The sequence below is a fragment of the Vulpes lagopus genome, chromosome 2 (assembly GCF_018345385.1).
Source record: "Vulpes lagopus strain Blue_001 chromosome 2, ASM1834538v1, whole genome shotgun sequence".
NCBI classification, from domain to species: domain Eukaryota; kingdom Metazoa; phylum Chordata; class Mammalia; order Carnivora; family Canidae; genus Vulpes; species Vulpes lagopus.
In genome coordinates this window covers 43,340,465-43,364,957 of record NC_054825.1, presented here as the reverse complement: position 1 = coordinate 43,364,957, position 24,493 = coordinate 43,340,465, and the positions used below count along the sequence as shown (strand labels likewise).

General features: G+C 42.3%; 1 protein-coding gene across 3 annotated transcripts in view; it reads right to left on the bottom strand.

Annotated features, from left to right (window-relative positions):
• Positions 1-1,047: 1,047 nt before the first annotated feature.
• Positions 1,048-24,493, bottom strand: part of PTPN9 (protein tyrosine phosphatase non-receptor type 9) — a 75,317-nt gene continuing 51,871 nt past the window's right edge. For all 3 annotated transcript variants that reach the window (XM_041744066.1, XM_041744064.1, XM_041744065.1), the window contains exons 6-13: positions 22,692-22,802; positions 20,644-20,972; positions 16,239-16,332; positions 10,807-10,873; positions 6,582-6,660; positions 5,229-5,379; positions 4,592-4,799; positions 1,048-3,791 (exon numbers count right to left, since the gene is read on the bottom strand). In XM_041744066.1, coding sequence (XP_041600000.1) covers positions 3,577-3,791; positions 4,592-4,799; positions 5,229-5,379; positions 6,582-6,660; positions 10,807-10,873; positions 16,239-16,332; positions 20,644-20,972; positions 22,692-22,802 — 1,254 coding nt within the window. In that variant the 3' untranslated portion in view covers positions 1,048-3,576. The remainder of the gene's footprint in view (positions 3,792-4,591; positions 4,800-5,228; positions 5,380-6,581; positions 6,661-10,806; positions 10,874-16,238; positions 16,333-20,643; positions 20,973-22,691; positions 22,803-24,493) is intronic.

Genomic DNA, 24,493 nt, shown 5'->3' with positions numbered 1-24,493 from the left:
GTGGGCCTCCTAAGCTGAGGATGCCAGGGCCCACCTCAGGAATGCCATCCTCACTCCCGGGGACAGGCAGGATGAGGGGACCAATGCTAGAGGCAAAAAGTTAGGTGAAAAAATAGCAGTCAAATGGGAAGAAGCCTGGGTTGGCCCACAATCCTCTCCTCCCCTTGATCTTCTGTTCTCAACTGCAGAGTCCAGCATCTGATAGTCGGTTCTCTTAGTTTCTTCACCAAATCTCCTGTGTGAGAGCCTTGACTTCCTGAACAGACCCAGGCTCCTTCTCTGTCCTCCCCTTTCTTTCCCTCTTTAAATACCTAGTACAGGTAGGCTCACACTTTGGGTAGTCACTCAACAATGGTAAAAGGTACAAGTAAACTATGGCAGCAGGGGAAAGCCAGTTCTCTCTTGCTCTCAGATTTAGGAAACATCAGTTTGCTAACCTTCCTGAGTCAGGAACATAGACTAGGACAGTGCTTCTGGCCTGGCTCATGCTGTCACTCAACCAGCTACCAGGCAGGACACAGGAATTGGTGTTTTAATGGAGCTCTTGCAAGTCATAACCTCACCAATCCTCAGATGTGCAATTCCCATAGAACTTCTGAATTTGCAGAGCAGTTTGGTTACAGCCTCTTCAAACGAAAGATAGTTCAAGGCTATCTCCTTCAGATCTATCATTAATCCTGGCTCCTCCTCATTGCACAAAACCCCTCTGACTTCCCAGATTCCAAGTATCTCTGTTCACCTCCTATGCTTGCTTGCCCCCAAAAGAACAAAGACTCATCCAGAGAAAGAGCTTAATCTTTTGTTCTACACTTCAGCTCTTGACTGAAGTAAGAAACTTGACGTGGATCCTTAGAGGGAGTCTAGTTAAAAGAGTTAACAACAGGTCCTTTCGAGTCAGATGATCTGGGTTCTTGATTGGCTAATCAGATTTTCCTGTGCCTGAGTTTTGTTGTCAATACCTACCTCAAAAGACTGCTTTGAGGGTGGTGAATAGAATCTACAAAGCACTTTGAACAGTTTATGGAATAGAATTAAGGACCCAGTAGATGTTAGCTAACACTTTTATTAAACAACACCCCAATATTTGCACACTCCAGGCCAGAACTGCCCCAACTGAGCAGGCTGTCACTGGTCAACAGGGAGTAGCTACATGGCAAGGAGCATGGTGCTACAGGGACAAAGCTTCTGGTTCCATCCTAAGAGAGAGATGCACATGAATGACTCAAGATCGTCCCACAAAGACCAGTGTACCCCTATATATGGCGCTTCCCTGGGACAATGATCCCTGTGGTGCTCTGTAGACCTCAGGACCCTACACCAGGAGGTTCTACATGTAGCATGGGCTCAGGATCAACTGCGTCAAATTTAAGAACTGTTCATATTCTGAAAGGAGAACTAAAAAAAAATTAAAATTAAAATTAAAAAAAACATCCCTCTGGCTTCTAAGGACAAAACACTATCTTGATCTTTGAAAGAGAGCAACACAGTGAAGAGGCCAAAGGCTTTGTGAGCAAACCAACTTGAGCTCCAGTTCCAGAGCAAATCACCATAACCTTCTGGACCTTACCTTCCTCATCTATATAGAAATAGGAGGGAGTAAGCTTAATAATCTCACTGGATTATTGTTAGGTTTGAATGAGGTAATGGGCAGGAGAAGCACCAAGCATAGAGACTGGCACCAGCAAGCACTCAACTGGTGGCTCCCTTTGCTTGTCCAGAGCTAGGGCCATGACCTATGGATAAAGTAGATGTCTCTGAGAACTCAAAGTCTCAGATAACCAGGCCTTGGGTCCCTCCCTGCCTCCCCATCCCTCCCAAACCAGCTCTTGGACCCCCTTCTCACCTTCCCGGCCCAGACTGCTACTAAATTGATGAAGCTAAAAGGGTTTGATCATGTCGGTATATTTATATGTAAATACAAAACTGTATCGCTATAAGATATTGAATATGAACATTTACAATTATTTTCTGAATCTGACTCAGTCCATTGACGTTAAATACAAAATGAAAAGATTGTAAAAATAAGAATATATACATTCAAAGAGCTTATTACAGTATAAAATTATCGAGGTCTGATCAGCTGCCAACCTCATCTGTGATGGGAGAAGGTTTAGGGTTTCCTGGGATTTTCTCAGGGATGTGGAGTGCTGGGAACTCTTGATTCTATCCCTAGCACATCAGGTAGGGGAGGCTGGGAGCAGACAGGGACAGGATGGGTGAGTAGAGAGTAAACAGTGATTGCAGGCAGGCAACTGCCTCACCCAGTGGGGGGGGGGGGGGGGGGATTAAGCTTTTTATTGACACAGAGCCCACCCAGCTTGAGTCCAAGATCTGGCAGGCTGCTAGGCAGGAAGAGATGGGCATTTGAGTGGACAGGGCCAAGTTGCATAAGGAAAGGAACTTTCTAGCAAAAGAAAAAGGGGTCCCAGCTCATTCTCCGAAGGAGGGATTCTCCTAGTAGTTTTCTCTCTCTCATACCTGGGGTCCCTCCCTTTCCTTTTAAGACTTCGTACCAATTGCTCTTGGCTCTAATTGCTCAGTGAGATCATCTTCACTCCCAGACCCCAACCCTCAAGGGACAGGGAGAGGAAAAGGGGGTCTGGAATCACAGTGGAGGTCTATTCCCCAAATTGGCAAAGTAAACAGAGTAAAATCATTAGATAAGGGCAATTCATGCTGAGTTAAACCAGTGTCACCACAAATCAGAATTCTCGGCTCCAACAGGCAGTATCCTGGAGAGAGAGAAGTCATTATGCAAGAATGAAGGCCTGTGGCAGGAGCACGAAGAGTGAATGCATGTGTGTCCTCTTCCACCACTCTGCAGTCTGACAACAAGAGAGATGATCCCCAACCCCAGCCAGTCCAGGATAAACAGTAGGGTCCAAGAAGCAAGGAGGCCTGAACTGCAACACGGAGCCCCAGGAAATTCTACAAAGGAGTATCTCTGTGTATATGTATTTATAGAATACGACCATATTATCACATACAATATATATTATATACACACGTACATATGGACCCATACACGTAAGTGTGCACACACACACACACACACACACATACACACAGAATGACAGAAAAGACTGGAATACACGCCCTAGGTATAAACGTGCTTGGCACTCAGGACGTTCTCTAGAGTATGTAACTTGGTCAAGCTCTCTGGGAAGGAAGGTGGATACTCCTCAAACCTCCCCATCAAATCCTAGCAAAGGGAAGGAATGGGAACGAGACCTCAAGAAGGAAAATGGCATCGAGAAAGGGGGAAGGGAGGTTCCTTCCCCACTTACCTCGGGGCCCCTGGCAAAAACCCATAGCCACAATTTGGTTTTAATAAGGCACAGTTCAATAGCAGGTGCTAGGAATTAAGAACACGTTGCTGCTGGCCCTTTCTAGTGGCAGTTTCACCACATCTATCTAGCCAAAGGGAAAGGCTGCCTTGCGTGCACAAGTGCGCCAGGAGACACAAGAAAGAGGTTGGTCCATTGCTTCAGCGTAACTGATGGCAACCTATAGGCTCAGCGGTGTCCAGGGTAGTTTAAGGAAGGCTGGCCAGAACGTAGGAGGATCGTGGGACAGTTACTGACCCTCCATGGCCAGGAGGTTGTGACTGGAGGGCACCATGCCCTCCCTCTCTGCGAACTCCAGGATTGCCTTGTAGCAAAAATAGTACTGCTCAGGGGTCTGGATGCTGAAGGCCCTCTGGGTCCTCATGCGGGACACTGTCTGGAATACATTAAGGGTGCCAAGCTCTTCCAGCTGTGCCAGGCAGATGTCCAGTGAGCAGAAGGTACCTGAAGGAAGGAAAGAAATGGTCACATTTGACTTATCTCTCCTCCATCCCTCCGTCTACCAAATGACCCAGGCAGATTGGATGAATGCACTCAAAAGCAAGGGGCCCCATGATGGACCGGCGGGCATTAGGCCTGACAGGATTCAAGAGGAGGTCACTTTGGAGTGCTGGGAGCCCAGAGAAGTGACAAGGCCTCTTGGCTCTCAGGATAGTATGGAGGTAACAGGAAGAGTAGGTGGGAAGGTGACACAGAGGAACTGCCTGCTTCAATCTCAGACAGAATGACAACATTCCCACTCTTGGGTCCTAATTTTCAGAGAATCCAAAACTCTTCCACAGAGACCTCACAGAAACCTATTCTTCCCGACTTTGTCCAAAAGGGGCCTCTGAACTAGAAAGCCCAGCAGTCCCTGCAATGCACATGCCCCTGAGGTAAAAGCTGCGAACTAGCTCCACAATGAGAGCACAGGTCAGGTGGGGATCTCCTTAGGGAGGGGGATGGGAAGGAAGCAACAGCCCAGCTGAGCTCTCTGGAACACCCAGACGACAGTGAGGGGGTCAGAAGATAATCATGCTGATGGGATGTGCCAACCCCCAGGAGACTGGCCTCTGGAGTGTACATTCTAGCCCACACAGCTGGTGCTAGGGATGCCAAACGGCCATTAAAGGGGAATTTTTCATGGCAATTCACTGCCAATGGATCAAATTCTTGCAAACTGGCAACTAAGAGTGTTGTTGTCTTTCCCCCACCCTTATTACCTCTGGATGCTCCGAGAGCTGCCCCAACGTCAGGTGCATTACCTGTCCGGCCAATGCCTGCACTGCAATGGACGACAATGGGTGGTTCAGGGCATTGCCCTTTGGCTCGTACTCCCATGCTGCTGACCGCCAGCCTCTGCTGGTTCCTGACCACTCTCAAGAAGTCGATGAGAGAAGCTGCTGAGGAAGGGACACCGTAATCTGGCCAGCTCAGGAACTGAAAGTGGGTCACCTGGCGTTTCTGCCGCTCCTTGGATGAGAAAAGAAGCCAAGTTAACAGGTCATTTCTGCTTGCCCCTGACCATATACATTTAGCTTTTCTAGATTCTCAACCCTCTGATATCCTCACCACGCAGGCGCCTGCCTACCACCCTCAACTTTCTCCACAATTGCTTCTCTGCAAACCCAGAAAAGGTTAAATGTCGGGAGAGGACAATATAGGAATTCCCTATATTGTAGGACCCAGATTCCTATTATGTTTTTATTCCCAAGTAATGTCACTGTTGCATCGAGACAATATGGCTATATTGGCTCTTAGCTGAATACTCTGATCCTGTTCCCAGAAAAACGAAAGTAATGTATAAGCTGCCTGGATTCTTGCCTATTCCCTTTGGGGATTTTCTTTACAGCAAAGCCCCCAGCGTAAAAAAAAAGGGAGATAACAGAAACCAGGATTTACCTCTGTGTTGTGAATTTCTAGCGTTGTTTTCTTATAATGGTTCATGTTCTCCACGCCTAGATTGGTCACCGTGAGAAAGCCAAATCGGATCCGAGAGTCTCTTTCTAACGGCCAGTACTGGCCACACTTTCTCCTGCCACCCTCCTCAAAGCTGAAGACAACACAGAGCAAGGTGAGCCTTCCACCCTTCGTCCCCACAGCCAGGAGCTGCTGTCCCTGTGATCTGCTGTACCCCAAGCAGCAATGTCATTTCTTGCATCGTTTCTAACTTACACCTTGCTTCTTGGCAGAAAAGGCGGAAACCTTCATTCTAAACAGATGCAGCAACAGCTAAGGTTTCTGCATGTACTCATTTAGAAGACATTTATTGGGTGCCTGCTACACCATCTGGCACCTTTTCTGATACCTCTTGCTACTCCTCACTTATCCAGGATAAATACTGGGTGGACAAAAAGAGACAGCAGAGCCAATATGGGGGGCCAGATTGAACTCTCTGTCCTGTATCTCAGCCACTGTTCATTCTCTTCCCCAGTAAGGGCCCTTGACTGAGAGAAGTGGGAAGGACACAGTTCCTGGGAAGCCAGCAGGAGGTTTGTGTAAAGGCCTAAAATCCACCTCACTGCTCCTAGGTGGCTCCAACGTGCTCCAAGGTGGTACCGTACTATCACCTCTCTAAAGCAAAGGTGGTTGTAACTGTGCCATGAGAAAGGGAACTGAGCAAACATTTTCATTAATTTTTTCCTCCTCATCTGAAATAGGTTATAATTATCATAATGATAATGATGATACTAATGAACTTTTAGTTCCTCAAGTTTTGGCAGGTACGTAGACCAAAATTTCAAAAGGATTCCTTTCATCAAGAGCTTCCTGCCTGACCTATTATGTTCCATCTCTCTTTTTGCAGTTCTCTTCTAGGTAGAAATACAAATGAGTTGGAAAACTGTCAGAAGTAGCAGGGAAGGGGAGAGCAAAGGGGAACTGGTAACTCAGAAGCCAGGAAGACAGCTGCCTTTTGGAAGTGGGGAACAAATTAAAAGTGAATTGCCCCACATTTCCCGATACTTCCTTTAGTGGATGAGGCCAGGACCTCAGAATAGCTTGTAACTGGCACAGGGTCACCAGAGCCAAGGATTAAAACTTCGACAAGTTAGATTAAAGCTGTGACAAGTTAGATCTATCAATCTCCACCATAACCTATGTTAATTCTGGGTCAACTAAGAAAAAGCTAAAACATCTCAAATTCTTTGCCATGGCTCTCCTAATCTTCATTGTTCTACAAGCTAAACTCCCCTCCTGACTGCCCCATGCTTGGGGACACGGTGGGGGCAGAGGGAAGAAAGGGGAAGAACTCACCGGGTGGTCATGACAATCACCAGGACTTTCTGCTCCCATACCATGAGCCAGAAATCACGATAGGTATTCTCCAAAGGGCCTGGGATGAAAGGATAAGACAAAGATCATAACCCTGGGAAGCTCTTCTTTCCTTCTCAGGCATTTCTGGTTTTATTCCCCAACTAGTATCTCCAAAGCACAGACGCTGGCTCCCTGTTCTCCCTCCATCCCTGCTGAATCAGGGTGGTCCTTGAACCACCAGCGCCAGCGTTATATGAGAGAGTGTTAGAAATGTGCAATCTGCATTTTAACATGATCCCAGGTGCAGTTGTAGGTAGGTTACAGTTTGAGAAATACTGTTATATACCTTCTCAAGAGCCTTACGATCAGGGCTTCAGCTGATGTCACATCCAGACGGTGTCACCTATATTCACACTTCTAGCTGTTTTCATCTCCCCAGAGCCTTCCAGTCATGAGTAGCCTACAGAACCACTCCCCTTCAATGTTCCATCATGGGTCTCCTTAGACTCAACATGCTTGCGGTTCATTCTCTCTCATCAAAATTAGCCTTCTCTGCCTGCTTTCCTTCCCTCTCTACTTTCCCATCTCTGTTAACAGTACTGGCATTCTTAAATCACTCAGTCTTAAAAAGTTGGGAGTTAACTCTAAATTATCCATTTCCTTTATCTTCGTGACGCAGCCACCAAGTCCTAGAGATTTTTTGCCTTTGGATTGTTTTTAGTTTTTATCATTCTCCCTGTCTCCTGACCCAATTTCACTGCCACAAGGACCACATCATTTTTGTCTAAATTACTGTAATACCATTTTGGTTTATTTTTCTGAATAGGACTCTTTCTCTTCCAGTCTATTCTGGATACTCCTGGCCAGCTGCAGCTTTCTAAAAACTTGCTTCATCGTAATATAGCAAGCTCTTGATGGCACAACTGGATCACAACAGCTTAATCATTTAATGTATGTGGTCTTACATCAGTTGTTTTACTTTGTGAGAATTAATCATGTCTCAGCAAACATGGTGCTAAGGGTAAGAGTCACGTTGCTGAGCTCTTCTTTTACAGTTAGAACCTTCACAGGGCTGGGCATCCGGGGAAACTTTGAAGATACTTGTGCATCACCAACTCTCCTTCAATCAAGGAAGTAACAAACTTGGGATAATTCCCTGTACTTTCACAGTCCTTTTTCCTCTCTGCTTTCAGGGAAGAAGGGCGGAAAAGGGTTGATTTTGTCCTGGAAGTCTGCTGGCTTTACTACCATTTTTGCTAAAGGCTTTAAGCAGCATTAGTGTTTTACGATTCTAGAATTCCCTCTTGGCAGAAGTGGACACTGCCAAAAGCACGTGAGGTCTTGGAAATAAGCTAAATGTCTACCAAGAGAGGATAAATTAAATGATGGCATATCCTCGATTTAAGTAGCCCATAAAGGTGATATTGTAAGATCTGTTATTTTTGCTATGGAAAGGTATTCGCAAGATACCATCAAATGAACAAGAGGTAACATATAGAAAGAGCCCATCTTGTTAGAGATCTTCTATGTCTATATCTATTTGTTTGCACAGAAAACGGCTTGGAAGGAGATGCTACAGAATATTAACATTATCTCTGGGTCTCAGGGTTATGAGTGAGTTTCATCTCCATCTTCTAAGTCTTCTACAGTGCACGTACATTACTGTAGTACGCATGTGCAGATAACACGAGCCCCCTTTCCCATCTCTGACCCCGGGGCCTTGTCCACGTCCTGTACCACAGCAGCACTCATATGCCTTATTTTCCACATTCACATCACTGGCAAAAATGGTGTTGCCAATCGGAGCAACTGACAACCTAGCTACCACTCAGACTCAGGCTTGGCCAAAAGGGGTCGTAATTTCCCCCAAGGCATAAGAAAGATTTAGAAGAGAAAGCTTTTCTTCCCAGATTACTTTTAACAGTGAACTTTTCTGAAGCACTCAAGTCAGTGGTTTATGCGGACATGGAGGAAACAACACAAGCCACTGACTTGGCTTGTAAGGACTTCTGAATCGAGCAGACATACAGTCACATACCGGCTCTGCCGCTTACTATCTGTATGATCCCAAACTGCCTAACCTCTTTGGGTTCAGTTTGTTCATGGGTTAATAAACCTTCCTTGCAGAGTCTCTGTAATAGAAGAAGGTCATATACCTGATGTATAATGGATACTCTCAATAGATGACATATTGTTTGTAGAAATAGTATTATTAATAAGAATCAAAATATTGAATACAGCCAAGAAAGTTAGCCAGGCAAATCAAATGAGCCTTCTCCACACCACAGGACCCCCTCTTCCAGTCCTAAGGGAGTGCTGATACTGTCTAAAGGTGATCCGTGCTAGACTCAAAATATCTCTCATACTTTTAGAGGAGCTTCTTCTTCTTTTGGACAGGGCCTTCAAAGCCACCCTAAAGGATCCAATCCCGCATAATTAGCAACTCTGAGCAATGGCTTTGCCTTCTAAATCCGGAGAAGGAAGCATTCTCAGGCACCCTAGAGCCAATCCTTACCCTCTATAAGCCCACCCTGCCAAGGCCATCCTCCTCCACAAAGCCTCCACTCTCAGGCAGATCACGTCATATCTTATATGCCCCAAATTTTTCCTGATAATTCTCATTTCTTCTTAGGGTGTTGAAAGGACTCCTTTTGGAGGGAGTGGTCCCTCCTAGGGGGAAAATATAAACCTGTGACCATGAGACCAATTAACAATATATCAAGAATCCATTTTTTTCTCCTTAAACTTTTATTTTGAAAAATTTGGAACCAATGAAAAGTTGGAATACTACAATGTACTCACATATTCTTCAGCCCTAAAGCTATCGTTTTTAGCTATCATTATACAACATTTTTTTCTCTATATATGCATACACATACTTTTTATTACAGAACTACTTAAAAGTTCCAGCTGTTATGACATTTTATTCCTAAATACTTGGGCACGTATTTAGAAGAACAATGACTTTCCTATAGAACTATTAAGACCATTATCACACTGAAGCAGTTAAATGTTGATATGATGATATTATCTAATAGAGTCCCCAGGTATCCCAAGTTTGTCTTTAACAGGTTTTCCTCTAAACTGAAGCTCCAATGATGGGCACATGCCTTTGGTTATCATGTCTCTTTAGTCTCCTTCAATCTAGAAAAGTTCCCTGCCTTTGTTTTTCATGGCATGAACTTTGAAGAGAGTTTTTTTTAAAGTTTTTTTTTTATTTTTTTTTAATTTATTATTTATGTATTATAGTCACAGAGAGAGAGAGAGAGAGAGAGAGAGAGGCAGAGACACAGGCAGAGGGAGAAGCAGGCTCCATGCACCGGGAGCCCGATGTGGGACTCGATCCGGGTCTCCAGGATCGCGCCCTGGGCCAAAGGCAGGTGCCAAACCACTGCGCCACCCAGGGATCCCTTTGAAGAGAGTTTAAGCCAGTTTTCTTATAGTATGTCCTGCCATCTGGATTTGTCTGGTTTATTTGTCATGATTAGATTTAGACTTAAAAACTGGCAACAAAAAATACAGGTTATGTTTTATAGTTTTCGCTCTATCACAACAGAGGCATAATACTTGTTTGTCCATTACTGGTGATTCTAAGTTTGATCACTTGCTAAAGAGGTATTTGCCTGATTTTTTGGTGGCCATGCTCTGCAATGGTCCAAGGGCCTAAAGCCCATAGAGTGGCCTTTTATGTCCTCCTATGTTGTGATCTCTTCCTACCTGCTTGGAAGGCAACTTCGTATTCTCCTTGAGATGGCAGAGGCAGAGGACTACTGGGGCCCACAGGAGCACTGAGTGCTCTCTGATGGTACAGGGACCAGCAAGAGTCTCTTAGGACAGCAACACCCTTTCAGATTGGACTCAATCTCTGAGAAGTCCCACTGCCATTCCTGGCCTCCTAATGGACAAAAAGAGCATCTCATGGCCAGTCCATTCTCATGTCCCATTCTCTGAGGCTGGCAATACACAGTCCAAAAACTTGTAGTAGTGTTGTATGTTCAAATCTCCAGTTTATGTCTATGCAGCAAGTTTCCAGGCATATCTGGTACAGAAACTCCATACCTTCCCTCTGCCTTCCTAAATAGCCCCCAATCTTTATAAAAGGCCAGGATCTAGTGGCCAACATCACCTCAAGTTACCATATCCTTCAAAAACTACACAATCATCTGGTGCAAGAAATCACAGAGAGATGACAGAAAACCAAGTTGTAAGGGTCACCCTAACTTACCTTGTGTACCAATGTAAGCATTCTTCTGCTTGTAGCCATCCATGAAACTGGCATTGATGTAATCTGTCTAATGATAAAAAAGAAATATCACTGCAGCTGTGTGGAATATACTATTTGGGTGGGAAAATTACGTACTAGGTACTAGGATAAAACCCAAAGTGTAGATAGATATTCTCTTCTCATCAGGCAGAAACTGAGGAGCAAAAGGATCAGTTCAAAACTTTACTTCTACAAATGTTACCAGAACAACTAGATATGCACATACAGGAAAGGAAAAAATCAAGCTGGCCTATTCCTCACACTAAACACAAAAACTAACTCAAAATGGATCACAGCCCTCATGTAGAACTAAAATTATAAAACTCTTAGAAGAAAATATAAGATTAAATCTTTGTGATCTTGAGTTAGGCAAAGCCTTCTTAGATATGACACCAAAAGTACAAGCAGTAAAAGAAAAAAGATTTGTTGAACAACATTAAAACTGAAAACTTTTGTGCTTTAAAGGACACCATCAAGAAAGTAAAAAAATCTACAGTTGCACTTTCTGGTAAGGGATTTGTATCTAGAATATATAAAGAACTCTCATAGCTGAATAGTAAAAAGACAACCCAATTTTAAAATGGGCAAATGGGGGTGGGGGTGGGGGTGGGGATGACTGGGTTGCTCAGTCGGTTAATCTCTTAATCTCAGCTCAGGTCATGATTACAGGGTCGTGAGTTCAAGCCCCGCACCAAGCTCCATGCTGAGTATGAAGTCTAGTAAAAATAAATAAATAACTAAAAATAAAATGGGCAAAGGATCAGAATAGCCATTTCTCATAAACACATAAAAATACGCCCAATATCATTAGCCATCAAGGAAATGCAAATCAAAACTCCAGTGGGGGATCCAGGTCAAGCATCCAAATCTTGTTCTCAGCTCAAGTCTTGCTCTCACTGTTATGAGTTTGAGCTCCATGGCTCAAACTGGGCTCCATGCTGGGCATGGAGCCTATTAAAAAAAAAAAAAGTGAAAAGTCAAAACCACAATGAGATATCACTTCGTACCCATTAGGATGGCTACAGGTACAAGATGGAGGACAACAAATGTTGGCAAATATGTGAAAAAATTAGAACCCTCATACACCCCTAGTGGGAATGTAAAATGGTGCAATCATGTTGGAAAACAGTCTGGCAATGCTTCAGAAGGTTAAACACAGAGTTACCATATGATCCAGCAATTCTACTCCCAAGGGAAATGAAAACATATGTCCACAGAAAAACACACAAATATTCATAACAGCATTATTCATAATGCCAAAAATGGCAACTTAAATAGTATTCACCTGATGAATTGATAAATAAAAGAGGCATATCCATATATTTAGCAATAAAATGAAGTCCTGATATATGCTACAAGACAGATGAACCTTGAAAACAGGCAAAATGAAAGAAATCAGACACAAAGGCCATAAGCTATATGATTCCATTTACATGAAATGTCCAAATGAGGTAAATCTACAGAGACAGAAAGTACACAGACTAGGAGAAAAAGGGGTGTGACTGCCAAGGGCCATTTTTCAGGTAATAAAAACATTCTAAAGTTGATTGTGGGGATCCCTGGGTGGTGCAGTGGTTTGGCGCCTGCCTTTGGCCCAGGGCGCGATCCTGGAGACCCGGGATCGAATCCCACATCGGGGTCCCGGTGCATTGAGCCTGCTTCTCCCTCTGCCTGTGTCTCTGCCTCTCTCTATCTCTCTGTGACTATCATAAATAAATAAAAATTAAAAAAAAATTAAAAAAAAAAAGTTGATTGTGGTGGTAGTTGTACAACTCTATGAATATATTTAAAAACACTGAGTTAGAGGTGCCTGGTGGCTCAGTCAGTTAAGAGCCCAACTCTTGCTTTCGATTCGGATCATGATATCGTAAGTCATGAGATGAGCCCCTTTTCGGCTCCATGCTCAGCAGGGAGTCTGTAGAAGATTCTCTCCCTCTGCCCCTCTCCCACTTACACAAGCCTGTGCTCTCTCAATAAATAAATAAATAATCTTAAAGAAAAACAAAACCACTGAATTATACATTTTATTTCTTAAAGATTTTATTAATTAGACAGAGAGACACTGTGTGTGTGATGGGGTCAGGGGAGGCAGAGGTAGGACAGAATCTCAAGCAGACTCCTTGTAGAGTAAAAGCCTGATTCGTGGCTCTCAATCCCATGACTCTGAGATCATGATCTAAGCCAAAATTAAGAGTCAGACGCTAGACCAATTCAGCCACCCAGGCACCCCTATATACTTTAAATGGGTAAATTGTATGGTATGTGAATTACATCTCAATAAAGCTTTTACCAAAAAAGCAGTCTATCAGGATTTGCAGCACTGGTTCAAAACCAAAAGGGAGGCAAGCCAAGCAACCTGAGCGGGAACATCCTGTCCATGCTGTCACACACAAAAAGCAAAGTGTGACTAGAGAAGGAAGAAAGCTATACCTCATATCTTGCACCATCAACAGCATGGGCCAAACATCCTCCCTCCTTTACTAAGCAACAGCCAGACAAATTCAGAAAGTCTCAATGAACAGCTCTTGACTCATTCTCTTCTGGGGGCCCTCTCTCATCTCCTAGTCTCCTCAGTCTTATTTCAACATCATTAGCTATCAGGGAAATTAAATATAATTTAATTTTTATTATTTTTATTATACCTTCTCACAAGATCTCTGCCAACATCCTTGATGATAATCCAAGCTGATAAAAGAGAAACACAGATGCAGCTACAGTGTCAAGTCATAGTATAACCAGTTGAGAGTATCTACCAGGTGCTATGAATAGCAGAGGGTGTGGAGGGGTACAGAAGGACAAAAGACAAAAAGTTTCAATGTCAAACTAGAGGAAACTCATACTCCACTCCACTCTACAGAGGTTGGAGTGACCCCTAACCTGTCACCTTTTCACTGGGTTCTATCACTGGGAGGACAGTCTGACCTGTCAGTATCCACAGCCACCCTGAGAAGACTCTTTTCTCCGTCTCATGGTCAAACCCATGTTCCTTGGATATGTGTCTGTTAGCCAGTCTATCAACTTAGACGACCACTAATTATTTAGTCAAGAGTTTCCTGCTTTCTCCTTCCACAGAAGTCAATACTGACCTCATACCACTATGTTCTACTCGGACTGAGACATCTTCGCTGAGCTAAGGGACCATCTCCAGAGGACCCAGCAGGTTAAGAATCTCATTCACTCCCAGCCACGCTGCTCATACCAGGGCCCACTGTGGTCAGCCAAAGCTATACTCTGCTCAGCCTGGCACATTCCAGTGGTATACCCTACAGGACTTGGGTGAGAAGGCATAGAAAAATACAAAGGATTTACCTGGTACATGCCAATTGATGCTATTATATAAGTAGTGTATAAGCTGTTACTCTTGAACTGCCTTCATGTTTTGAAAAGAAATATCACCTTTCATTTTTTATTTTATTTATTTTTAAGATTTTATTTATTTATTCATCAGAAAGAGAGAGAAAGAGGGAGGCAGAGACACAGGCAGAGGGAGCCTGACATGGGACTGGATTCCGGGTCTCCAGGATGACACCCTGGACCGAAGGTGGTGCTAAACCGCCTGAGCCACCCAGGGCTGCCCAGGATACCAGTTTTCAATGTCCTTGAGAGCACTGGGAATTAAAACCAGCAATTTCAGAAGAATCATCAGAAATTGGAACTGAAAATGACCTCAGAGATAAAGTATAGATTTGGGGGCAAACTGAAATACCAGAGAGAAGCAAAGTGCACTATGTTACGGGCCAGGTTCAATAGAAACTGTGACTAAAAGCTTTATAATTCTAGGAGTAAATCTAGTGAACAATTCACTAATAAACCTGAATCCTCCATTTACTATGGAAATAAAGCCTCTGCCAATATTTGCAGTAATGAAACAAGCTTAACTCAACTGACAATCTTTAGATTAATTATAGCATGGCTAGAATAGTCTGCTGGTACACTGGGATTCACTTATTCATTCACAAATAATTTACTGAAGGGAAGCCTGGGTGGCTCAGTGGCTGAACGTCTGCCTTTGGCTCAAGGCATGATCCCGGAATCCCAGGATCAAGTCCCACGTCGGGCTCCCTGCATGGAACCTGCTTCTCCCTCTTCCTGTGTCTCTGCCTCTCTCTTGTCTCTCATGAATAAATAAATAAAATATTTTTTAAAAACTTTACTGAAAGTCTGATATGTACTGTTCTAGGTACTGGAGACAGAGCAGTCAAGAAGACAGATAAATACAGCAATCTGATTCCAGAGCCCCAGCTCAACCATTACACTTCGCTTCTTGAGAGTATATACCTGAAGATCTCAGGAACAGTGATGAGCTTGTCCTAAGTCAGCCGGGCTCTGAGCTAATGCTCCTGCAGGAAAACCCTTTGTAAGGGTCCTAGATAGGGCTATGAATTCGGTTTATGTACTTTGAAACAGTAGGGTCAAGAGATTAAAATCATGATCCTAGGGTCTCAACTCATATATCATATACACTCCAATACAAGGCAATGATTTTCCCCTAAAAAAAGAGACAGGATATAACAAGTCCCTATAAAGTTAAAGGGGCACTATTTAAATTCCTTTACTTTGAATAACAGCCTGAATCAATGCTGGTTTTTTGATGCATATGGAGGGCACCAGACAGAATTATATATACAAAGAAAAAAGACGCATAGGTGGCTCAGAGGTTGAGCATCTCCCTTCGGCCCAGGGTGTGATCCTGGATACTTGGGATCGAGTCCAACATCGGGCTCCCTATGGGGAACCTGCTTCTCCCTCTGCCTGTGTCTCTGCCTCTCTCTCTCTGTCTCTCATGAATAAATAAATAAAATCTTTTAAATTAATTAATTAATTTTTAAAGAGTTACATGTGAAGAATTTCACTAAATATCTATACTAGTATATTATATATGTGATTTTTAATATGAACAAATATGATCAACTTAATATATTAAATAATATAATCATTTGACCATTTCAACTCTATTCCTATTTATGTGTACATTAGTTGTCTAAAATTATTTTTAGATCTTCCAGATAAAAGAATCATAGGTCACTTATAACTAGAGTTGCCTTGTATTGATACATATGTACTCACTAATATGATGGACAGTAAGAGGACTATAATTTTACAACTAAGGAGTAAAAGGAGAAATAATTGACATTTATCAAGCACTTATAATATACCAGACCTTGCACTATTAGCACTTACATAAATTTTTCCATTTAATTTTCACTTAGTACTGTGAGATGGGTTTATAGGGACTTGCTTATGGTAAAAGACTAACTCATAAATAGCAAAGTTAAAACTCCAATCTGATCTCTCTGGCTTAGAGTCCATGCTCTTTCTACTATGGTATTAGTAAGCTTCACTTTGGAAAATTTCCCTCAGTGCTCCTGAAAAGACAGCATTTATCCATGTACCTGAGTGTGGCCACTTCGTTTTGTCAACTTCACTCTAGTTTGGTCCAGGCAGGGTACATCCCCATAGCGGTTCTTCTCTAGGTTTCCTGGAGACCTGAAGAAAATGAAGCAGGCAAACTAAAACAAAGACAAGAAAAGGTGGAAGCAACATGTATGTGTACATACAAAGTCTGGTCGTGCAAAGGTGTCAGCTACTGTCAGTGTTGGAGACGTGGGGCTGTCATTGCCTAGTCTAGCCATACTGTATGTATCACTGAACATTTTTTTTCACTGAACATTTTTAATGTTAAATGTTTGCCCTTCAAGAGAAAGTCTGTCAATCTCAGATCTATGAGATCCAACCAGACTGACAGAAATAGTCCAGAAAGAGAGAACTGACATAAGGAAAGAGAGAATGAAAAACAATTCCCTCTTCCCACACAAATAAGCGCAGCTGATATTTTACAAAGTCATTGAACAATTCAATGGAAGAAGGAATTTCTTGCAAACAGTGCTAGAGCAATTGGATATCCACAGGCACGTGCAAGGGCGTGCACACACACACACACACACACACACACACACAAACCACACACACAAAATCAACATCAACCTAAACCCTAAACCTTATACAAAAATTAACTTAAATGGATCACAGACTCAAATAAATGTGAAACATAGCACTACAAAACGTTTAGGAAAAAAAGAGGAAAATCTCTGGAATCTAGGGTTAGATGTTCTTAAACTTGACGTCAAGAGTGTGATCCATACAAGGGAAACGTGATTAAAGGACTTCATCAGAATAAAACCTCATGCTTCATCATGAGCCATGCTAAGAAGATGAAAAGACCAGCTATAGACTAGAAGAAAATATCTGCAAATCGTGTATCCAACCAAGAACCCATATGTAGGATATATTAAAAGACTCAAATATTAACAGTTAAAAAAAAAGTGCAACTAGAAAATGGGCAAAAGGCATGACATTTTACAAGAGGATATACAGATGGTAAATAAGCACATGAAAAGATGTTCGATATCATTAACTATTAGGGAAATGTAAATTATACCCACAATGGGACTTCATTACACACCTAACAGGACAGTTAAAATAAAAAATGGTGGTGACAACAGCAAATGCTGCTGAGGATGCCAAGAAACCGGGTCATTCATACACTGCTGGGTGTACCTTGAATGGTACAGCCACTCTGGAAAACAGCTGGGCAGTTTCTCATCAAACCAAACTTCTTCTTCTTCTTCTTTTTTTTTAAAGATTTTATTTATTTATTCATGAGAGACAGAGAGAGAGAGGCAGAGACACAGGCAGAGAGAGAAGCAGGCTCCATGCAGGGAGCCCGACGTGGGACTCAATCCTGGGCCCCCAGGATCCCACCCTGGGCTGGGACTCAATCCTGGGCCCCCAGGATCCCACCCTGGGCTGAAGGCGGCGCTAAACCGCTGAGCCACCAGAGCTGCCCTCAAACTAAACTTCTAATTACCATATGACCTAACCATCTTGGGCATTTGTCCCAGAGCAATGCAAACTTACGTTCACACAAAACCTAGACACAAACATTCATAGCAGCTTTACTTGCAAGCGCCAAAAACTCTCTAAATAACCTAGATGTCCTTTAACAGGTGAGCAGTTAAACAAACCATTCATACCATGGAATACTACTTAGTAACAAAAAGGAATGAGCTACTGATACATGTAACAACTTGGGTGAATCTCCAAGGAATTATACTGAGGGAGGAAAAAAGCCAAACCTAAAAGGTTACATATGATTCCATTTTTATAACATTCTTTTTTTTTTTAAGATTTTATTTATTTATTTATTTATGAAAGACACATACACAGAGAGAAAGAGAGAGACAGAGACAGAGAGAGAGACGCAGAGACACAGGCAGAGGGAGAAGCAAGCTCCATGCTGGGAGCCTGATGTGGGACTTGATCCTGGGTCTCCAGGATCACACCCCGGGCCAAAGGCAGGCACCAAACCACTGAGCCACCCAGGGATCCCCTATAACATTCTTAAAATGAAAAAAATATAGTAAATGGAGACCAGTTTAGTGCTTGCAAGAGTTAGGGATGAGGAGGGCTGAAACTGAGGTATGTGATGATGTACTTCTATAAAGACTGTGGTGACTGATACACAAAGTAAAATGCAGGCTAAAAATTGCATAGAACTAAATACACACACACTCGCCCTAAAACTGGGGAAATCTGAATAAGACTGGTGGGTAATATTAATATCAATATCCTGGTTGTGATACTATATTACACTTTTAAAAGATGTCACCATGGGAAAACTTTGGAAAGGGTATGTGATCTCTCTGTATTACTTTTTATAAGTTCCTGTGAATCTTAAATTATAATAAAAAGATAAATTTTATTTTTTTTCACTTTTAAATTTTTTTTTAATTTTTATTTATTTATGATAGTCACAGAGAGAGAGAGAGAGAGAGAGAGAGGCAGAGACACAGGCAGAGGGAGAAGCAGGCTCCATGCACCGGGAGCCTGATGTGGGATTCGATCCCGGGTCTCCAGGATCGCGCCCTGGGCCAAAGGCAAGCGCCAAACCACTGCGCCACCCAGGGATCCCAAAAAGATAAATTTTAAAAACCACTTTTTGAAAAAACGGTGTAAGGGAGAAGAAAAAAGAGAAAGTCTCTTGGTCCATGGACATTCTGGACAACAAGGAATAGTGATATCTACTCCATAATCTAGAACTCCAAGGGGGACATAGTTTGTTCTGTGTAAGTAGTTTTACTGGAACCCAGTATAGGACAGAGACCTGGAGCTGATGAGGATTCTGGGTTCCAGCTCCTGAAGCAGAGGGCTCATTCATCCAATACAGTCAGGATTAAGAAGTCCTTCCATAGGACCAGAAAGTGTTCTCTGATTATAACATGAGGGCTGGTTTCGGTGATGCCAAGAGGACAATCAAAACCTGCTTTTTTAATGGGGGGTGGGAGGAGGAAGATGGTAGAAATGCCATCTCAAGGGCCTCACAGCAGGAGTAACCAGAACAAAGTTAGGAATCCCCAAGACAAGTATGCATCCTCTTGGAGCAGCCCAGTAATATTCTGCTCCATAATACTTCCCTGATTCAAAAGTATAGGGGAGAAAACTCTTTGGGAGAAAGACTGGGTGCATATGGGGGCTGTGAGCTAAGAAAGAAACAGCTGGGGGATCCCTGGGTGGCTCAGCGGTTTAGTGCCCACCTTCGGCCCAGGGCGTAATGCTGGAGACCTGGGATCGAGTTCCGAGTTCTCTCTCCCTCTGTGTCTATCATGAATACATAAATAAAATCTAAAAAAAAAAAAAGAAAGAAGAAAGAAAGAAAGAAAGAAAGAAAGAAAGAAAGAAAGAAAGAAAGAAAGAACGAACGAACGAGCTGGGGGGGGGGAATGATACTCCCTCCACTTTGATATACACTCTGCTTTCTTTTGTTTTTTCCTCTTACTTTCCTTTGCATTCTTGCTCTGCCTATTGCCTTTCTTCTCAAATGTTTCTTCTCTCTTCTCTCTTTCCTAACTCATTCTTTTCCCTCTTTCCTTTTGCTAAGTCTCTCTCCCTGCAGCTTCTCCCCAGCGACTGACTAAGCTGGACAGGAATTATGAGTAAAAGGAGGTATTCACAGAATCATGGATTCCTAAAACATTTAAGCTACAGAAGCAGGTGGATATCAGAGTCTAACATCACCTATTACAATAGAAAAACTAGAGTGCAGGCAAGAGAAATAACTTGCACAAATCGCAGAAGGGATGTTTGGTTGTACTGGAACTTGAGCCTGGGCAGGTTTCTCTAATTTTCAACAGAGAGACAGAAATTTCTGCTGCAGCCAGTGAAAACAGGGTAAAATAAGAGCAACAGTAAGAGAAATGATCTACACCCTATGGCCAACAATAGTTACCAAGTAATTATGAACCAGTTATAAACTAGCCAGGTAATTCTATAGTAGGATTTGGATAGAAGGAAAATCGCACAAGACCAAACTCCTAAGAGTTAACTCTTTTCTCCTACTGTGGATTATTTTAAACACACTAGCACCCCTCCCCTCAGAAAGTAATGGTATATTATAAATGCTCTAGGGAGAAACTGCCTACATGAAAGGACAGATGATCACACTGAACATACATTTTTATTTTTTTTCCTAAAATCCCTTGCATTTCATGAAAATATTAAAAAAATGCATCCATTATTACATCGTTCTTCTGTTGGTACTAAAGGCCTTCAGAAATTCAGAATATACCAAAGCAGGAAGTACCTCTTTCTGGATGAGAGAACCATCATCTATGTGAAAGTGATGCTCCTTGACATAAGGAAGATCCTCTGTTATGGAAATGAGATCTGGAAGGAGCTGTTGACAGCACACACCAGAAGCATGTTGGTAACCCACTGTCGGCCCAAACCTTTCCTACTTACATAGAACAGTGGAAAGTGCCAACAGGGTTCTCACGGCGGATGTCTTCATACTCCTCATATATCCCACGCTTTTGCCTGGTGCTAACATAGTCCATCAACTCTTGGATGGTCATTGCGTGGGGACCTGGAACATGTACTGAGTCCCAGTCTAAGGCAGGAGGGAGGGAGAACATGATGATCTCATCGAAGGGATCTGGGTGGCCGTTCATCTGGGGTAGGAACTGGAAATTCCAAGTGGCAAGGTCAATTTTGACGTATCCACCCAGGTTTTCTGGAAGGCACTCCCTGGGCAGGTGCTGGGTGACCTCAGATGTCTTTAATATCTGAATCTGGAAGGCCAGAAAGAACCATGTGAGTATGGACAGGAAAAAAATATATAGACAATGAAGATAAAGAACAAATGTGTTTATATTCAGTTTGAAGAATGGGATGAGATTTGTTTGAAATACTTGGTATACTTATAAAAGAAGGAGACTGCATTGCATCCACCCAGTATTGAAGTCCTATAATTTCCCCAAGGGTTTCACTCCTAGAATTTGCCTCCCACCCTTCTTAAGATTTTGTTGTTAAGTAATGTCTATACCCAATGTGGTGCTCAAATACACAACCTCAAGATCAAGAGTCATGTGCTCTACTGACTGAGTGACCTAGGTGCCCCAAGGGCCCTTTTATAATCCTTGAAAGGAAGGTACAGTGAACAAAGCCTTTATGGTATTAACAAGGCTTCCCAGTGACATCTCATGCAGGTATTTGGCTTTTTGACTACTAAGAATACACAGGTAGTAATTCTTCTTGGTCAACCCCATACTAAGGTAACCAACTCTAAGCTCGGTTCTTTACTCACAGCTCAGCAGAGATGTTCTCAAAGATAGCTTTCTAAGGAAGTAACACAAGACCAGTCACCCAGATACAGATAGCCCAGGAAAACGGCCAGAAAAGAAATCCTAATTCTGCTCTTTGCTTAGACGCAGCCTTACTGGACCAAATTGGCCTAGTTGGTTTTCCATGAAATCTGTGTAAAATGGGAATGCTGGTCTCTCTTGCTGTTGCCTCTTCTTGGAATGCTCTCTTTTTCTCCTCGGCTTCTTCACAGACCAGCTTATAAAGCTCACCTCTTCTGTGAAGCCTGTCCCTGACTGCTGGATACAATATCCTCCTCTGTGCTCCTGCAGGGCCATAGTACACGTCTCTGTACACGTCTACTTCTGTGTTCTCTATCAGGACCATAACCTCCTCAAGGGTAAGGAAAGCCTCACTCCATTTTTATTTTTATTTATTTTTCTTTAAAGATTATTTATTTATTTATTCATGAGAGACAGACAGACAGAGAGAGAGAGAGAGAGGCAGAGACACAGGCAGAGGGAGAAGCAGGCTCCACGCAGGGAGCCCGATGCAGAACTCGATTCCAGGTCTCCAGGATCACATCCTGGGCTGAAGGTGGAGCTAAACCGCTGAGCCACCTGGGCTGCCCACCTCACTCCATTTTTAATTCCCACTCAAGGGATAGTAACAGAATGAAGATAATTTTAGACAACATTTTTGAACTCAGGAAGCAACAAGCTATTTTAAGAGAAAATGCCAGGAAAGGAAGTTTTAGAAAGAGATACAGTGAGAGATTCTCCTCTACCACCCTGGTGGTCAATGAGATGGATTAGTATTTCCAATTGAACAAATTTAACCATCAGTTCACTAGGCTAGATTTTGGAAGGAGTAGCTACTGTAAGTTATCCACAGGACATATGCCTTCAGTGCTATCTTTATGCGAGGTGCCATGGAAGGAAACTGCCAGACAAATTATATCTAGCTCCTAACTTCAAAGAACTTGTAGTAGAGTGGGAGAGGCAGCCTGTATTGACCTGAATAAAGAACACAGCAGAGAATGTAAGTGGATACACTAACAGAAGCAGAGAGCACTTTAAGGAGACAGGCCAGAAGGATTTTATTGAAGGTAAAAAATTAATTGTTAGGTTTCAACAGTAGAAATGGGAAGTTTAGCACCTCCTCCAAATAACCACCTCCACCTACAAATAAAATAAAGCTTGCCTTACCCGCTCCCGGACTTTGTCCTTTAGGAGGAGGCTGATGATGGAATAGGGCACTCGGAACCATATTGGTGCTCCCACAATCAGTACTTTTTTCAAACGGGCAGGAAATGCTCCCTGTGGAGAACACACATGAAAATTTAAAGATATCAATTAAGGCACTGGAACCTGTGACTATTCAAACTCAGTGCAGGTTTTCTGCTCTTTTCCCCATCCTTACCCAGCAGGGGGAGTCTAAAGCCTAATTCAGGTGTCATTTCAGCAACTACAGAAGTGGTTAAAATTTTTTATTTTTTTTATTATTTTTTTAAATTTTTATTTTATTTATTTTTTTAAAATTTTTATTTATTTATGATAGTCACACAGAGAGAGAGGCAGAGACATAGGCAGAGGGAGAAGCAGGCTCCATGCACCGGGAGCCTGACGTGGGATTCAATCCCGGGTCTCCAGGATCGCGCCCTGGGTCAAAGGCAGGCGCCAAACCGCTGCGCCACCCAGGGATCCCCTATTTTTTTTAATTTTTAAATTATACACCTGAAACTAATATGACATTATATGTTAACTATACTGGAATTAAAATTAAAAACTTAATAAAAAACTAAAAGGTGATTTACTTTTAAAAGTTACAATGTCATGTTCTTGTGAACATAAGCTTTATGGATCAAAAATTACACTGACTTTTGTCAGCGTCTACGTGTGCATCTTTAAGTTCTGCTTATTGGGACGCCTGGGTGGCTCAGCAGTTGGACAACTACCTTTGGCCCAGGGCCTGATCCTGTGGTCCCAAGATCGAGTCCTGCATGGGGCTCCCTGCATGGAGCCTGCTTCTCTCTCTGCCTGTGTCTCTGCCTCTCTCTGTGTCTCTCATGAATAAATAAATAAAATCTTAAAAAAAAAATTGGAAAGAATATATATGTCTGAAAATGGGTAGGGGTTAACAAAAATGGTATTATAAAAAGATTATTTTAGGGGATCCCTGGGTAGTTCGGTGGTTTAGTGCCTGCCTTTAAAATCTTTTAAAAAAATAAGAAAATTTAAAAATTAAAAATTAAAGATTATTTTATAACCTTTAAAGTGAAGATTAAAAAATGAAGATTTCAGATTTTTTTTGAAACTTTGGAAAATGCTCATAATATAATCTTAGCTACACAGGATCAAAACTATAATCTTAAATTTTTTTTAAGATTTTATTTATTTATTCATGAGAAACAGAGAGGGAGAGGCAGAGACACAGGCAGAGGGAGAAGCAGGCTCCATGCAGGGAGCCCAATGCGGGACTCGATCCTGGGACTCCAGGATCATGCTCTGAGCCAAAGGCAGACATTCAACTGCTGAGCCACCCAGGTGTCCCTTATTTTATTTTCTATAATACTTCGCATTACTTCCATTTTTTGGAACCTCATTTAAAATGTTTATATCCTTTTTTTAAAAAAAGTAATCTCTATACACAACATGGGGCTTGAACTCAGGACCCAGAGATTGAATGTTGCATGCTCCACTGACTGAGCCAACGAGGTGCCAGTAAAATGTTCATATCCTTTGATCCGATCATCCTACTTCTAGAAATCTACTTCAAATAAACTATTTTATGTGCCAATAAAGATATGAATATAAAAGTGTTTGTTGAAAAAACTATTTATTGTAAAAAATGGGAAAAGTATTCAACAATATAGAAATGGTTTAATAAATTATAGTAAATACAGGATAGACTATTATTCAGCAAATACAAATATTCATAAAATAAACTTGCTGGAGCTTACTGTATATTGAAATTGTATGAATATAATTCAAATCATATTGAAAAACAT